This window comes from Nuphar pumila, chromosome 6 (assembly GCF_984573655.1).
Source record: "Nuphar pumila chromosome 6, dmNupPumi1.hap1.1, whole genome shotgun sequence".
In the NCBI taxonomy this organism is placed as follows: Eukaryota; Viridiplantae; Streptophyta; class Magnoliopsida; order Nymphaeales; family Nymphaeaceae; genus Nuphar; species Nuphar pumila.
This window is the reverse complement of record NC_143254.1, coordinates 47,684,258-47,702,435: the sequence shown is the minus strand read 5'-3', so window position 1 is coordinate 47,702,435 and position 18,178 is coordinate 47,684,258. Positions and strand designations below refer to the sequence as shown.

General features: G+C 39.1%; 1 protein-coding gene and 1 pseudogene across 1 annotated transcript; one reads left to right on the top strand and one right to left on the bottom strand.

Annotated features, from left to right (window-relative positions):
- Positions 1-224: 224 nt before the first annotated feature.
- Positions 225-2,913, top strand: LOC149834789 (purple acid phosphatase 18 pseudogene; annotated as a pseudogene).
- A 542-nt stretch (positions 2,914-3,455) lies between these two features.
- Positions 3,456-16,454, bottom strand: LOC149834788 (binding / calmodulin binding protein). Its single transcript, XM_090009454.1, has 19 exons — positions 15,741-16,454; positions 15,240-15,514; positions 14,948-15,156; positions 14,769-14,851; positions 14,419-14,532; positions 14,126-14,314; positions 11,289-11,354; positions 9,221-9,319; positions 8,967-9,071; positions 8,773-8,829; positions 8,492-8,675; positions 6,850-7,023; positions 6,416-6,747; positions 6,224-6,304; positions 5,637-5,762; positions 5,391-5,519; positions 4,420-4,633; positions 3,722-3,947; positions 3,456-3,615 (listed from the first exon to the last, which is right to left on the bottom strand). Exons 1-19 carry the CDS (start codon positions 16,452-16,454, stop codon positions 3,456-3,458), a joined length of 3,537 nt encoding a protein of 1,178 aa, XP_089865580.1.
- Positions 16,455-18,178: the final 1,724 nt, after the last annotated feature.

Genomic DNA, 18,178 nt, shown 5'->3' with positions numbered 1-18,178 from the left:
CAAATTGATTTGTTTCAGTATGAAAATAGGTGTTATTTAGCATGAATAGTATAACTAGTTATAAGATTTAACATTCAGATTTACAAATCGATTTTGTTTACATAACGAAACCTTAGACGAAACTTGCCAAAACGACATGAGTTTTGGTAATCTGACAGTGGAGGAAAAACACCTAGAAGGTAGATGCAGTCGATGGTAGCAACGATGCTCCTACTGCGCAGACGATGGTAAAGGGTGCTCTGACGACAACAAAGGGTGCATCGTCAGAAGAAGCTCGTGTTACAATAGATGGTGCAAACGTTTACTGCTTAGGGAGAAAATGAAATGTTGGACTTTGAAGAGTTAACACCATCCTCTCTTTTCTGGATGGAGAATATTTTTATCATTTTCTCAAAACGGCGTTTCACTTTTCTAGATGGATGATATTTTTATCCTTTTTTTAATCATCGTTTCATAGCAAGAATGACGTGAAAAGATACTTAAGTCTTTACAATCGCATCGGACTCCGATGCTAAATGATGCCGACACACACATGGATACGAGCCCCACATACTTATATAGGTGACGCTCGTTCGAACCCCGGAAGACGCAATATATAACCTGCTTCAGGACATGAAGGGTACCACGTGGAGTCGAAAGGAGAGCGGAGAGAGATTTCAGGCAAGGGGTACCAGCACTGCCCTTACTATTATGCGGGTCAGGGTGTGATCCATACCCCTTGGGGGTTTCCCTGGGTCAGGGTGGGCACGTGCACACCCTATGCTTAACGTGGCGGCCCTGCCCGGCTGTAGGTACAGCAATGTTGGTTAAAGTGACTTCTTTTGTTTTTGTTGCTCTCTCTCTCTCTTTATGTCCTCCCTCTCTTCTCTCTCTCTCGGTTTTTATCTTCTCAAACCTCTCGCGCATAACGCTCGCGTTAATAGTCCAGTTGCCACCTTCGTTGGTTTTTTGGTTTTCTCGTGGGTTCTTTCATCAAATTATTTGTTTTTTCTTTTTATTTAGTGGCTTGTAATTTGAGTTGTTTTGCCCCATAAGCAATTTTGTGGGGAAAACAGATCCGCGGTTGTTTTAACTCGCCATAAGTATGTAGTCCAAGTAGAGTTTAAAATAGTACGACTCCAAGTGTTCTTCATAAAACGGATTGCCTCGTGAGGTTTGTTTCTCACTGGTTCTTGTATTTCTGATTTTCTGCCCTCAATTAACTCTTGTTACAAGTCGTAGTTTGGTGTACTCTCCGAAGCATGCATATTGTCAACCCAATTTTCGTTCTGCAATTTCCCTACTGAGATGAATTGAAAACCCATTAACTTTGTGCCTCTGCTATGAAACGAGGGATGCATCCATGATCAAATTGGAAACTTTGGGCGCTCAACTGGGCAGAAGCTGTGGCGAGCATCTCGTGCACCGTAGGAACTTAACCATGTAAAAACTTGAATTATGTAACTGCAATCCCTAACTGCTTCTCTGCTTATTGAGTTTCTTGGATCTTCCTGCATTTCCGTCACTGTTTTCTAAAATTTGATCTCCCCCCACCCCCACCGCACACTCTATGGCTTTTCAGGTTCACATCGGATAAACACGTGCGAGTAACATGGATCACAGATGATCCATCTTCTCCTTCAGTCATAGAGTATGGTACATCACAGGGAGAGTATGTAGCATCTGCTCAAGGAGAAAGAACATCTTACAGCTACTTGTTCTACAGCTCTGTCAAGATACACAATGTTGTCATCGGGTCTTTAGAGGCCGGCACAGTATATTTCTATAGATGCGGTGGTATGGACCCTGAATCCAGTCTCATAACCGCATCATCTCAATTTTCGATTACATCTGCTGTGGTTGGTGATTCGGAGCAGACGGGTTGGACTTCATCAACTCTGGAACACATTACGAACTGCACCTGCTACCAGGAGATCTGTCTTATGCAGATTACAGGCAGCAGCTGTGGGATTCCTTTGGTGAATTGGTGCAGTTGCTTGCAAGATCAAGACCGTGGATGGTAACGGAGGGAAACCATGAGAAGGAGAGCATCCCATTCGATGCTTATAATGCCCGGTGGACTTTGAGGAGAGTGGCTCGAGTTCAAATCTGTATTACTCTTTCTAAGTTGCGGGGTTCATGTCGTGATGCTTGGTTCCTACACTGATTTTGGTGAATATTCTGAGCAATATAATTGGCTGAAGGATAGTTTCAGTATCTTGGTGCCCATCTCCTTACTGTTTTCGTTTTAACAAGCTGTGCATGTCTGAAGCATACTGAGGTCTTCCAAAGTCACTTAGATATCTGTAGATGCTACCCTCAAGTTTACTTCATCCATTGCCGAGCTGTCCTTTTTACTTCGCTAATAGGGAATTGAGTTTTATCTTAGTCCTGCTTATCCTGGGCTCTAAAATTCTAGAGATTTTTTTTTCTCTTCCATCTGAATTTTATTTACAGCTCCCCTTGAATTGATTTTTCAACTAATACTATTATTGGTCTTCGAGTATTTATCAGATGGGAACTTAAATAATGTGTACAGGCTGACCTGTCAAAGGTAGACCGAGAGAGCACACCACGGCCGATGGCACTAACAGTAATTGAACACTATTCATGCTCCTTGGTATAACAGTAACTGGGCACATCAAGGAAAGGGTTGACAACATGATGTCTGTGATGGAACCATTGCTTTATGCTGCAAAAGTGGACATTGTGCTGGCTGGCCATGTCCATGCATATGAGCGCTCTGTGAGTTTGATGCAAACCTTTATGATGCTTATATTAAATTATATTGCTTCGACATCCCATGAAGCTTTCTGTTCCGGGAAGCAAGTTTCGGTCATGGAGAGTTGAAGATTGTGAATTCAACCCATGCACCGCAACGATGATGATGAGCTGGTGACATCAGATGAAGTTTGGGTAAACATCATTTCCTAGTTCTAATTGCATTCGCACAGAAGTTTAGGATGGACAATAGGAGCTTGTGTTTCCCCTCAAGTCCATCAGTTCTCTCTTGTTGGAGGCTCTTGTACATAAATATCTACAGTCGGCTTTTCATGGTTTTGGTTGATATCTATAGTCAGCTTTTTATTACAAAGATCTTGTAAGTATGGTGTCGTTGAGTGCCCAAATATGTATGCGTTTGCATGCCCAGTTTTACCGATGTCAGCAGGTAACAGGTGCTTACTTAAAGTAATTGATCAGATCAGTTCCTGCAAAATAAAGCCCATTTGAAGAATCCTCACATGGATCACTGTGACTCAATCTAGGTAGAATGGCAGATGCAATGCAACAGTTCCTTCACTGACCCTAGTCTCCTCTCAGCACTGTACTTTGTGTTGCGCCAACGACTGTTTTGTTGCCTACGATCCAAAGAAGAGACCAGGCCTCAGGCATTTGTAGTGGTGTGTGTGTGTGTGGGTGGGGGGGGGGGGGGGGGGGAGAAGAGCAAGAATATTGAGATATGACTGCTGGCACCCTTACCTCTTTTCAAAGCTTGCTTTCCTTGTAAGATCTTCTACAAGATTATGAAGCCTTCTCACAAAAGGGGTGTGAATGCGGACGGCCTCTACACCTGCCTTCACCCTGCATACCTTCTTTAGCAGCTCAGCTGCAATGAAGTATCCCTCCTCCTTGTGCCTAAAAAGGATCAAAGCTTTATCAGCCATCCATTTGATCTCAATATGTTATTAAGGCTTTATCAAGTGTTTACGGACATCCATTACTCGTTCGAAAAGGGACTCACCAGAGCAACTCCTCCAAGACTGTTTTTATGAGTCCATTAGTCCCGATCAACACTGTCACAATATGTGGGTAGCGGGCAAGGTTCCTGAGTGTAGACAAGGCGTGCGTCAACACCTCCACGTATGGAACGCTGTGATTGCCAGCCTGAAAGACCTGCAGCAGGGTGTCAATGGCACCTGTTTCGGCAAGAGTTTCGCAGCACTTCTGTGACAGCTGAGTCGCCACATCTGTACAAGCAAACAATATTTTAAAGATTGGCTTAAACTCGGATCCATAGATTTCTTTCTCGGAAACAGTATGGTATATGGTGAATGCTATAGAATTTAAAGAAAGTCGGCCATTGTGTTAAATAGGATGGTTTGAAATCGCCGTAGACAGAAACTCGCTATTTTTCGTCATTCAGCATGTTGTGTACATTTTTTTTGAGTCAGTGAAGACAAATAAGGGCAACAACCAACAACCAATTTTTTTTCTGTGAGCAGGATCTGTATTCACCATCCAGGCACCTTAGCATCGTCGCTTATTCATTATAATGCCGCCCCAAGAGGAGCTTTATCAGGCTTTTATAAACAATTATCACTAAGGGTATGGCCCCCAGCTCACAAGTATTCAAGTGGAGAGAGAGAGAGAGAGAGAGGAAAGCACGGACAAAAACGACAACTCGTTCAGGTAATAATTCTAGTTAAAAAAACTGCTTACCTAAAGTTTCACAGGTATGTAGGATACCAGTAACTTTTCTCGAGTTCAGTAATGCAGCAAGTGTATGGTGTGCATCAATAAGGCGATTCATGAGGCGCATCCCATCATCCACATTAGCTGCAGACTTTTGCATCCGAATCCGCAAATCCAACAACTGTTCTCTTGATATTTCTAAGTGCTGGCTCCTTCTTGCCATGTGGCCCCTCCAATGCGACTACCAAAATATTAGCAAGAATGAAGCCGTTTTCTATTGATCAGAAAGCAATTCTAAACTGAAACTTCACCTTTCTAATGAGATTTTCTTATCCTCCCACATGTTTCCAATGCGAATGAGAAATTAACAAGAATAAAGGTGTTCCAATTAATTAGAAAGCAGTTAATATACAGAAAGTTAACCTTTTCAAATGAGCTTTGTTTATCCTTCCACCACATAATGGAAGTTCTATCAAGCAACTAAGGTAACTTTTAGTGTAGTTAACTACGTTAATCACATTGTGTTTGAACACCTAACCATGGTTGCCAAGGGGGACTAGCGAAGTGATGTGAAGCAGAAACAGGAAACACGGGTCCACAATAGTCGAAGTGGGAAGTTGAACGCTCAAGCATACAGAAGGTGCATGAGCAGAATAGAATTATCATCAGGAAAAACATGGGAAGGATGAGCATCATTTTAAGAACTGTCAAATGCATCGGAAGCAAAGCTGGTAGGTACTCAGGAAACTTGCACCAACCCTTATTTTTAGTTTGTAACCACTAGCGAAGTGCTAACCACATGCAAATTGAGTCGCCCAAGATCCTGATAAGATCAATATCTCAAGTTTTGAGCACGTAATTCTATCTAAACCTGCTCACCCTCTATGCTTCCATAATCATGAACAAAATTGAGGACAAGCACAGGGATAAGGTATGGGAAAAAAGTAAACAGTGCAAGTGAAATGGTAGGAAAAAAAGAGAAAAAATCACCAACATACCTGGATGACAATAATATGACGCATGGTCTTTTCCATGGCTCGCCAAGCAATCCACCGACGAGTATGTGATTGAATCAAAACTGTGGCTCTCTCTCTTAGTTTCCATGCTAAAATATTCCTCCACCGTCTCTGCAGACACGAAACTACATCTAAAAAAATCGACTATAAAAACAGAATTCTAATTCTGGATCCTTTAGATCAGCATAAAGAAATATTTACATCTGAAGAAAACAGAAATGGACCCACTTGGATAACAATGAAGAGCTTTGTCTTTGTCACATTCTGCCGAGCAATCCATCCACGAACATGCGCTTGAATCATAACAGCTGATCTTTCTAATAAACTGCAACCGGAAACTTTTCTCCACCATCTCTGCAGTTTGAAATATCAAAAGTTTCTAATGAAAATTTGAATATGAGGGCCATGAAGTTTTCTCTTTCTCTTTATGGTTCTTTAAGTAATAACCCAGATATTAAATTGAAGATTGTAGCGACACGAGGAAGCATTTTAAAGTTGAAACATAACTTCATTGCATTTACATAAATAATGCCATATAAATTAGATAGAGGTGGACCTACTTGGATTATAACGATGCTTCTAAGTTGATCTTGTGAAAATTTGCACGGTTGGCTTGGCCAAAAGCTGAAGCCATCTGAACGCATTTAAACTTTCAGTCTCAACCGCTATCATAAGACTGACTTGAACTATCCAAAGAAGGTACATAAATCTGAAAGGAGAGGCTATCGAAGATGCCAAACCAAAGCATTATCTGTTACAAACGTACCTAATATTTTCCTTCTGACAATGTGTTCTCTAGAATATCTCTGGATTACAATTGCAGCAACCTTGTAATGATTGAATTTCTGCTGACATATGAGGGACCGAACTCTACTCTGTATTTTAACAGCAGCAATCTGTTGACATCGAAAATTTCTCCTCATCAACCAACCACGCCAACAACTCTGGATCCTAGTGGCTGCAGTTTGTCGTGTTGACATGAAATAACACCTCTTCCACCTCCATGCCAGCTGAATCTTAACTGCTGCATCCACTTGAACTTTGGAGCTTGTCCTTTTGATGGAAATGGATGAACTGTTCAAAAGTTTAGCAACAATAACAGCATAGCATTGCCTCACAGTCCATCCACGTATGCAGGACTGGATGACGGTAACAGCACAAGCAAGTTCTTGAGGATAGTCAGGTTTGGTAAGCATTAGCCTTTCTTGATTATGTCTGTTAGTAATCCACAGCCGTACAGCCCTCTGTATGATCACCACAGATTTTTTTGTACTTAAGAAGATCCTTCTCTCAATCATGTATGTGCAATACCTCCAAAAAATTTCAGAGCTTCTACCTCCTGTCGATTTATCCAAAGGCACATATGTTTATGGAAAAGAACAAGGATGCAAAACTTACATATCAGTTGCTTTCTGAAAGCAACGAGTATCATGTCACCTACCAGTTGATGGGACTTGTATGGAGGGCCCAAGTTGAGTTTTATGGGTAAAATGCTTCCCAACCTGCCAGGCTCGAACTACTTCCTGCAGGAAATATGCTGCAGCCTTAATCTTCAAAAACTTCCTCCGTTCAATGAAACACCTCAAATATGTTCTGATGACCTTTCTGGCCCTTTCTGCACTCAGTAACATAGCCAATAAAAAGCTAACAGAAAGTGAAACTAGAGAATTGCATTTGCATCCACCACTAATTTCAACACAAGAGAAAAGTAGTACAACACAGCCAAAAAATTGCCTTACTATACATGCATTTCTTATTTGCTTTTGAGTTTCATTTCTGATGTTAGTGCTTCGTATCATAGTCACCTGTATCGTTAAAGGTAATTTCTCGGTGAGGGTAATTCTCGGAGAGATTTTCGAAACTTGATAAATCTAGGGAAAATCTCAGGGGTTTAAAAAATTAAAAAAATATATATAAATAGCAACAAAAACCTAAGAAAATAATAAGTTTCATATTATTTTTCTTTCGAAAATATAAAAAACATGTTTTAAAGGTTTTAAAATATAAAAGAAACAAAAAATAGGAAATGCAAACTTTAAAAAAAAAACTCAAAAATATCACAATATTTTTTATTTGCCGATATTATGAAATTATGGTGATATATTACTGATATTATCAGCAAACTTGAAATTGCCAATAATATCGGGATATATTCAAAATATCGGCAATATCAGTGACAGTGCTTCATATATACATAAATAGTGCAACCCAAGCTAGCAAAACTAATGAAATACCAAGGATAAAATGAACTCCATTGATTCAAGATTTTTGTGAGTGGTCATGCTGTAGTTGGCAGAGGTACGTACATGTACAGCATGCTGGTACTGGCATGAAGAAGCTTAACAAGTTTCATGAATAGCTTCATTTTGACATACTAGTAGGATTTCAAAAAATTTATTGAGAAGAGTTTCTAATAACATTAATGCAACTTATGAAAATAATTGGGATGCGTTTTTGGAGTTTCTTTGGCACCCCTTTTCAAGTTTTGCTAGTGTTTGGTACTCCTATATATAGTTTCAGAAATGAGTTTCACACAAGTACCTGTTCTAGGTAGCCTGATACAAGACACGGCCATATCAAGTACCAATGCAACCATGGGTCATACAATATCAATATATCTACTTAGCAGTCCTCTAGCTCGTGTGGGATTTGACTGCAGATAGTCATTACTTTTTATGGATTAGGACAGACAAGCAAACACACTGCACACAGTAAGCACACACAGTTAAACACTAAACATGAAAATACTGTAGCCATTCAAGATGTGTAATGTACACACTAAAACCATAAATATCCCAAAAAATTGCACAAAATACTGGCTAAATATTTTGCCAGTGGCCAATATGACTCCCACATTTTCACTCTGATACCCCTTTTGGCTACAACCTTAGCGTGCCTTCATTAAAGATTATCATATACATCCAAGAATTTCAAGACGTGCTAGAGAACCATGAAGAAAACTTCCATATTAAGATCCAAACACCAGTATAAGTTTCAAAAGTTAGATTATAGAATAAGATATAACTGTGAACACATTTATAGATGCGTACATTTTTATTCAAATAATTAAGTTAATGACCAACCTTCAGAGCTCTGAAGGTCCGGTCCACCCATGCTTATTACGACCTTCCTATGCTTATCTTGACTTGAAAAGAAGATGGACATAACACCATTGTCATTGTAATCTGGATTCCATATGGCTCCAGGAGGCTTCAGCTTTGAACTAAAAGGGCTCCCTCTTAGAACTTTTTGAAGATTAAGTTGATCCTGGGCAAAATAAAAGCTATTCAAATCCAATTCATCACCCCCCCCCCCCACACACACACACACACACAAAAAAACAGAAACCAGATCTTATTAGTACCACAGTTTTTCTGCCGATCAGTAGACATGACAGAAATGCTGCTAGAACCACCACACACTGTTCATTACAGGAAAGATCTTGATCCACTATGTCAGTTCGTTGCAACATCTGTGCATCTCATTGAGTCATTTTATTGCATTTTTATCCAAACAACAGCAAATATGGTATTCCATCAAAATATATAAAGCATTTACCTCAGGAAATCCGCCCAACAATGTGTTGACACTTTGGACATACTCAAAATTTTTCAAGGCATTGTCACAATGAGGAATAATCAAATTGCCACACTCACGACCATCCTGAATATATGGGCATCAGATAAAGAATCACATTGTATGATTACAAACGCAAAAATATCAAATTGATGATCAAATGTCTTGCTGGCCTTACAGGTTCCAGCTTAAAAGTTAGATGCACAGATGTGTAGCTCAGGCCAACAATATCTTACCTTAAAGCAAGAATAATAATCTACCAAACAAACTAATGCTTTCCCATCAACCAAAGAAGCAATGCTGTTCACCTTCAAGTTGTAGCTTTCACAAATTGCCTGTCGAAAGTTTTAAATGCCAAAAAGATTTTATTATTGTATTCCATGCAACTAGATTCAGCATCCGCACCATAATTAAATAAACAAGAATCACAGCATTAAGACATACTCAAACACGATAGACTGTTAAATAAAAGCAACAAAAGCTAGCAGAAGTGCTTACAGAAGGTTCAATGCTTAGTTATAACTCAGCCTTTATTGGCTCAATTCAAGAAAACCAATCTAGTTTTGACCAGTGTTATCAAAAACGTGCCTTAAGGCACAAAAGGCACACCTCACCTTGAGGTGAGGCCCTCTGCGCATCAAGGAGTGCGTGAGGCGTGAAAAAAAAAGAACAAGAAAAAGATTAATTTACTTTTTATGTTAATCTCATATTTTTTTAGTACTTATTTGAGATTTTCCATTGCTTGTTTGTTGTTGCTTTATAGAACATTATATTGTTCAATTCTATAATTAGTTTTTCAATTATGTAATCAGTTTCTTAGTTACTCTTATATGTTAATCTCATATTTTTTAGTACTGATTTGAGATTTTCTATTTCTTATTGGTTGTTATTTCATCAATAAAGCATTTCTTTATTTATTTGTATTTTTAGATATTTTTTATAAAAAAATTTAAGTTTTCAAAAAAAAATTGAGGCTTACGCTTTACGCCTCAAGGCTTACGAGGTCCTCATTGATTCCACCCAAATTTGTGGAATATACTCCCAGACAAAGGCTTGATTTTACTTTAAAAAAAACGCTTAACCTGATCATACCCTACTTCAATCAGCAGCGCCATCTGTAGGATGCTAGTTAATCTAAAGTTTGGTAGTAAACTGAGTTTCTCAGGATCTAGCAATTCTATCTTAGGTAGTAGATTTCAGCAGAATCAGGCATGTCTGTCTAGTCAAGAACAGAGACATAAATTCAAACTGAAGCTAGACTAAAATGCAAAGAGCTCCATGCTAACAGAACTCTTTAATCTAGGAATGTTGCTGTAAGAATATAAGAAAGCAAACAACCACATCCAATTATGCAGGACTACATTTAACCCATGTACGGGTGAGAAACATAACAACGGAGGTATTTTAGAGGGATTTAACAAGAGTACTACAAAAGAAGCCATGTCTGTGGTTAAGGACAGCCGACAGAAAGGAAGAGCAAAGACAAAAAAAAGTAACAAGCTCAAAGTTTAAGAAAACAAGCAATTGCAGTGCAATCTTTCTCATCTGCTCAAAGGTCTCACTCCAGAAAAGCCCTTTTATATAATTTTCCTTTTTTATATAATCCAGTTATAAAAAGTGTGATGAAAACTTAAAATCTGACACAGAGATACCATGAGCAGCAATCTTTCTTAAATTGTGAGAATTTAAACAGCTTACATTTGTTGTTTTACAATACAAAGACTTTCATGGTCATAATCTGTAAAATTCTGATATTGGATTTATGTTCATCTGCTCACAGAAATAGAGAAACATGCACAAACAAAATATAAGTACGGATATCTGAATAATGGCAAAAATTGCTCAAGCAGTAGCAATACCTGGATCCATACAAGAAGCATATCCATGTGTGTTATACTTTTACCAGCTGAGAAAACCTACAAATGATTTTGAAAAGGCAAAAAAAATAAAGAAGGTAAGCTTTCGGATTAAAATAAAAAGTGTTTCCACGAAATGTACGAGTAGAGCTGGTAAACGAGTTGAATGAGTTGAGTCCCATTTGTTTGGGCTTGGCTCGTTTATCATTTAACTCAGCTCGAGCTCATAATTAGATGAGTCGAGCTCAATCTCGAGCTGATCGCAAGCCGAGCACCCTCTGTTCGTGCTCAACTCGTTTGTAGTTAACGAGCTGCTCATGGCTTACTCGCCAGCTGTACAAATGAGTTCGTGGCGAGCCGAACCAAGCAAAGCCATGAGCTGCCCAGTTCATTTTCCAGCCCTAGATACAACTCTAGTTGCAAGAGATTAACAGCAAGAAAAGCATACCATATCTGATTTCTTTAATCTAGACAGCTCTTCAAGCAAACCATCCTTGGGGACTAACAAAGGCAACTACAACGAAATAAAGGAAGCTTAGACGCAGAATCCAACATATAAAACACAAGTTTTAGCCTAAGAAGTAAAAGGTAATTGCCTTCACATCAAAATGTGTCATACTGCACCAATGTGTCAATCAGAATAAATAATGCAGGGAAAAAATTTATTCTAGGACACCACAATTAATTGATGTTACAACCTACAACTTTTTATAAAAATAGATGTCTACTCAAACATTTCAATTATTTAAGGGTCCGAAATCATTGTTATTGTTGTGGGTGTCTTAAATTTTGGTCTCTCATGTTTATCTTTTATAGGTTAATCTCATGTTTTTTAGTACGAGATTTTCTATTGCTTATTGGTTGTTGTTTTATAGGACATTATATTTTTCAATTATATAATTAGTTTTCCAGATATGTAATCAGTTTCTTAGTTATTTTTATATGTTAATCTCATATATTTTAGTACTTATTTGAGATTTTTTATTTTTTATTGGTTGTTACTTCATCAATAAAGCATTTCTTTATTTATTTGTATTTTTAGATATTTTTCATAATTTTTTTAAAGTTTAAAAAAAATGAGGCTTGCGCAGGCTTACACCTGGCCTTAGTTTTTGGTGGAGCACCTCGCTCCACCTCAACGCTTTTCACAACACTGCTACAAAGATTATGATTACTAGTAGAGTATAGTCAAACCTTGCGCTCACTGGGAAACAGATCCAAATTCCAATCGAGTTCACCAGAAAATAGATCGATGAAGGATAAGGTTCACCAAAGAGAGACAGAGACCCAACGATTAGTGAACAGTATGGGTGTTTCTTAGGCAGCTGGTGATTGGATAAATGAATTTTGATAAGAGGTGATGAGCAGGGGACAACGTTTAAGCAAGCGTGGGAAGAGAGACCTTCCATTTTTTTTGTCTTGTTAAAAACAGGGAAAGAGAAAGACAAGGAGAGGGTAATTAGGTAAAATTATCAAACCTAACCAATGTTTGACCATAGTAAACTCAGGAAAGTGGGTATTTGTAAAATCTCGAAGGTTAGGCATGTGTTTGTAAATAGGTCAAAAGTTACAGGTGTATCTGTAAATTTTTCTAAAAGAAGTCATTCTCTTCAATAGGAAAGAACAAAAAACACCATACTTTAAATAAGTGAAGCAACACTGTTGTGTTAGTCAACACCAGTGTTGTGAAAAGCGTTGAGGCGTAGCGAGGGGCTCCACCAAAAACTCAGGTGAGGCATAAGCGCCAAGGCGTAAAGCGTAGGCCTCAAAAAAATTTAAAACTTAAAAAAAATATCTAAAAAATACAAATAAATAAAAAAATGCTTTATTGATGAAGTAACAACCAATAAGAAATAGAAAATCTCAAATCAGTACTAAAAAATATGACATTAACATATAAAAGTAACAAAGAAACTGAATACATAACTAAAAAACTAATTATATAATTGAAAAATATAATGTCCTATAAAGCAACAACAAATAAGCAATGGAAAATCTCAAATAAGTACTAAAAAATATGAGATTAACATATAAAAAGTAAAATAATCTTCTTCTTCTTCTTCTTCTTCTTCTTCTTCTTCTTCTTCTTCTTCTTTCTTTCTTTTTTTCATGCCTCAGGCCTCAGGCTGGCCCCTTGAGCCCGAGAGGGCCTCACCTAAGGGCAAGGCATGCCTTTTGCGTCAAAACAATGTTTACAGTGGAGAGATTTGATGTAGGATGCATATCATTGACATAAATACTTGGCCCATGCATGCGAGTAGGCCAACTAGGCTAAAGATTAAATTGGTAAGCATATGTCATATAAATCCTTTGAGTGCAACAATGTTCCAGCATATACTCTGTAATACCCATTTATTGCATTTTTCATTATTCATTTTGTGCAAATGTTTTAAACTACCAAGATGACCCAAGACTAAGAATGTGAACGGTTCTGATTTAGGATCAGAAAATACAATGGTGAGTCGGGTCCGGAACATCCAAAATTTGCAAAGACCCCATCTTCAATCCTAACAGTTTGCAACCCTACCCAAGACAGATGTAATGAAGTGAAACAGTCATCTAATGATGCAAACACTACCGCAACTCAATTGAAGATTCTTTCTTAGTCATTGGTTAAACATGATATACAACTTCCGGATCATGTTAGAAAAACGACACATTCAAGGATATTTTAGTCTTTCAAGTTATAAGATTTGCAATTGATTGTATATTAAAGTAGTCGCCCCTCATGGGTTATTAGTTGTAATTTAAGGGTAAATGATGCCCTAATGATAAAAACTTTAGTTAGGGTAAGATAGAGATCATTATAAATGCTTAGTGCTCTCTCTCTCTCTCTCTCGCTCGCGCGCGCGCACGGCCAAGACAAGGCCCAATATGAGATCGAGCTCATGCCCCAATTTGGGCTCAACCCCAATCTGTTCCAGGCTGGGTACATGGGCCTTTCAGGTACCACCAACCAGATGTACGCTCTACCAACCACCAATTAATTACATTTGGGTACGAGAAGTATAGATCCTCCATGCTCGTTATTTATTCTATTGGTGATCTAAAGCTAGCATAAGCTATGTATTCCAAGGTCAGACATATTATGAAATTTCTGTATTTGTCTTCATGATTCAAGTAATTTGGCAAGAATGGACATAAAAGAGACCATGAATTGTGATGAAAAATTTGATCCAAGAGGGTATAAAATAAAATAAAAATGTTATAGTTACAGAAAAAGCATGTGACATGGTTATGTAAAGAAATAGAAGCTATGCAAGGGTTAATTTGGTGAGAACAAACCTGCAAGTGGACAAAGGTGTTCCACAATAGTGAAAGTACCAATTCTTTATCCCCATTAACAATATCTTCAACCATAATGAGGTCACCATCCTTATCAGCAAATGGAACCCCCATTTGCTTAAGATACTGCGTAGCCAAATTACAATTATGCAAATTCTTTTTGCGATTGTCAGAAGGAACCGTAATTTTCTGCCAACAATAAAAATGACCATAATCAGTATTAACGGCAACTTTCAACCACCCCCAAGCAATGCACAAGAAATAGACGCTATTCACATAAGAAAGATAATTACCGCAAGAATAGAGGGATCATGGTGCAAAAGCTGAACAAGTCTACAAAGTCGCACACCATCACGAAGGTCTTCAATCAAGTCAGCCACAGTAAAATCATACTCAGCAAGTGGAGGCTGCAGAAGGCAACAGACCAAATTTCCAGAGCATAATTCATGCATCAGAAAGAGAAGGTATGACATACAACGGAACAAGTTTCAAACAAGTAACCGTAGATCATGTACCATGAACAGGAAAAGATATTTGGTTTGATTGTTCAAAGGGAGATGTCATCTCCATCATGATCTCAAGGAAATTGAACACACTACTAAGTAAATCCCAACAAACAATTGATATTTGTGCTGATTAATACCTGTTGGTATGAAACTTTATAGCCAATAGTTGCAAGATGTGCAAGCAAGTTTCCTTCTCCATGCATTGTATCCATCAAGAAATCTAATTATCAAAGACACATCAGCCTAACTTCAAGGGCCGTGCGCGATGATAACTACCACTAGTTCACCCCACAATGAACTCTAGCCAACAACTTACCAAGAATAACTTGCCTACTAGATTTAATTGAAGACAGCTTGCGGAACAACAATGGAGAACCACCATCGAGCCCATCAATACCATATCTCAAAGGAAGAGTGCTTTGGTTTTTTGCTTTATCAAGGGAAAGAACAAACAGTAGAAATCTTTTCAGTATCACACTCCCTAGGGCCTCATAATAACCAGGTCTATAATTCCCCTCAACCAACCTGCAAGGAACAGTATTAGCAAGAAAATTTATGCAAAAGAAATGAGTCTGTAAAGAGAAAAGTGGACATGCCCAAAGCTTAACTTGTTGTAAGCATAAAACTTTGCGAGACCCGCATGAGAAAAGAACCGTTTCTCGACAATCATTCTTACAAACATATCCTCCTCCAAATCATCTGCATTGTTTTCTGACATCGGGTCACCAGGCAAAATGGAATCTCCACCAAACACAATGTACAGACCCATGCGAAGCCATGTCGGATTGTAACACATTAGCACCTTAATGGCCTTCTCCTTCAATGCCACGTCCGATACCAAAGGGCAATGTGCCTTCATTTTTATTCTACCCTCATCTATAGTCTGCTCAAGAGGAAAACCCAAACATAATCTATAAGCAACCAAGGATGAAGTAAAAGCTGATTCAAGCAACTAGGTAGAGCAAAGCAAACAGCCAAACAGAAGTGAAAAACAGGAACTGGGTTTCAAATTATCCTATTGAGAAAGAAAGGTGCACATAGAACAGGATCCTGGCACACATCAGTCGACAAATTAATGATGCTCATCGATGTTGAATTAATTCTCAAACCTTCGAAATGTGGGACATCGTGACCAACACTTCCTTGCGGTCATTGGCGGACATATACAAACTCAACCTGTCCTTCAAATCTTCTATGCTGCAAACATCCTTCAACGAGACCCTAAGCGCTGCCACAGCAACCAACTCGGATTCCCTCGAACCAGGGCCTGAAGAAGGTCTAGTGACCCAACCCTTCATCCGCTTGGGGTTTCTCCAACTACCCCCGATCTCTAATTTCTCACCAGGCAAGCTCTCCCTTTTCCCATTCGCCACCAACAGCGGCTGATCTGAGCAATCGGCTTCCCCTCCAGGGAAGGCCTCGACACAGCATCCGCAAGACTCGTGATCGCGGAAGAGGAAATTGAGCCAGACGGTGAGTGAACCCTTGAGCAAATTTAGGGTTTTCTCCTTCCTGATCTGCACCTTGCGGGAGGAGTGAGATTGCTCAATCTCAAAGGCCCGGAGGCGGCGAACAACCTTCTTGTGGGAGCGGGAGGATGGGGGGCACCGGCGGGTAGAAGAAGGGCCAGTGGCTGGCGTTTGTTTGGAGGCGGTAAAGAATATGGAATGAGGGGAAGGAGGCTGATAGAATGGACGGTTTCTGGGAGTGGTTTGGGTCTTGAGGTTAGAGATGTCCCTCAAGAGGGACGATGAAGAAGAAGGGTGAGGGGACGATAACGAGATGTGCAGACTCTGGTGCATATTCTCCTCCTCCTCCCCCATTCCTCTGATTCCTCGACGGCAAAGGGCTTTCCCCAATAGTTGTTGCTCGTCTCTGCGAACTGCGAGTGTCGCGTCGCGTGGACAAGAGAGAGAGAGAGAGAGAGAGAGAGAGAGAGATCCAAGTCCAACAAAAGAAAAGAGAAAACGAGACGTTTCGTTTCTTCTAATTTTGAATGCAGGTTGGTTTGAGTGAACGAAGGCGGGAGTTTTTTGAAGTAGATGAAATGACGAAAATGTGCATGAGCTGGTTGGTCAAGGGCGGAAAGGAGATCCTGTCAACGTGAAAAAAAAGGTGACATACAGCCACTTCACCCCAAGTCTCTATACTATATAATATCATATTCATCGGTGATGTTGTTACTTGGAAACTGAGAAGCAACCCAAATGGGTCGGTGTGACATATTGCGCGGCCAACCTGAATCCATGCTGGTAAATCAATGTATATCCAAAATCCAAACGCCTTATGTCCAAAGTGGCTTTAATATGGTTTTCTGAATCTGAATATGGATGGATCAAGGACCAAGTCAAATAGGATCTGAGCCATTCAAATGTAAAATTTGGATAGTCATATGATTATATAAATCCGTCTTATAGAATTAACACGCTCTCCGAACCAAATTAAACATATCCGTATGTGTCTAACAACTGCTGTTTAGAGCAGCAGTGCTGACAATTTTGGAAGCAATAAAAATTCTCATTGGAAAAGAAAATTTTGCCTATGATAAGTTTGATATGATAACTTTTTTAAATAAAAATGTTTCCATTGTTTGTGTAGCATGAGAAAATTAGAGTGAAAAAATGTGGAAAAAAAATGAGAGAGAGGTGTGGACTAAAGTCACCAGAAAAAAATTTCTGGAACCACGAATCTAATGAAAAAACTTGCAGCCTGTGAGATGTGTTCATTTCCCATTGACAACGAAGAGTTATGGGTAAAGAGGACAAAGAGTGGAGGTGATGGGTTTTGATTTCATGGAGGCTGATATGGTTATACAGGATGATGCAGCACCAAGCATGACGCTTTTGTAGGTTAGCATTAATCCTGAGCTGCGAGAATGGAAGAAGCTGAAGATGGGAAACGGAGGAGGCAACGTTGTGCCCACAGCTGTGCATGCTTAGCAAGCTGAAGTTCTCAGTTTTTTAGAGACATCGGATGACAGCTTGTCATTCGGTTTCAGCTGTACTAACAGCAAATTATAGCCTATGTATGTGTAAATTGAAAAGTATATATAAAAAGAGCATTTGCCTTTCTTCTAAAAAAAATGCCGATAATTCATAGGAATCGATCTAGAAACCTTGCACATTTTACTGTGTGGCATCGAAAGTGTCAGTAAGTTAGATTAGTGAGTATTGCCCATGCATCCAAGGTTTACAATATAAGCCACAAATACACACACTCGCTCTCTTCAATTTTTTGATGACAACGAAACCTTCGTTGGGACACATGTTACTTAATGTACCGGGCCCATTTATCCTCCTCTTTATGCAATATGCTTACAAGTTGTTATAAAAGAAGTTTTATGCATCCTTGCCTCCGTGCTCTCTTTGTGTTTATGCATACGCATACTTTTGCTTTTGCTCTTGTGTGTGTTGTGAGTTGCTTGTGTGTTTAAAAGGTTTGTTTTCGGTATTTGTGATTACCCAAAGCTACATCGTGGGGGCCTTCGTTTCTAAACCAATGACAAGTTAGTACCAGAGCCTTGTCGACATTAGGGTTGACAATAGCG

What these genes read in the sequence shown, in the direction of transcription:
- LOC149834788 (XM_090009454.1), bottom strand. Translation starts at nt 16,454, where the DNA reads ATGGGGGAGGAGGAGGAGAATATGCACCAGAGTCTGCACATCTCGTTA. An exon ending in GATTAAAGAAATCAGATATG is followed by an intron (nt 9,320 to 11,288) that starts GTATGCTTTTCT and finishes AACTTTCGACAG; the next exon opens with GCAATTTGTGAAAGCTACAA. An exon ending in ACATACCTGTGAAACTTTAG is followed by an intron (nt 3,948 to 4,419) that starts GTAAGCAGTTTT and finishes TTGCTTGTACAG; the next exon opens with ATGTGGCGACTCAGCTGTCA.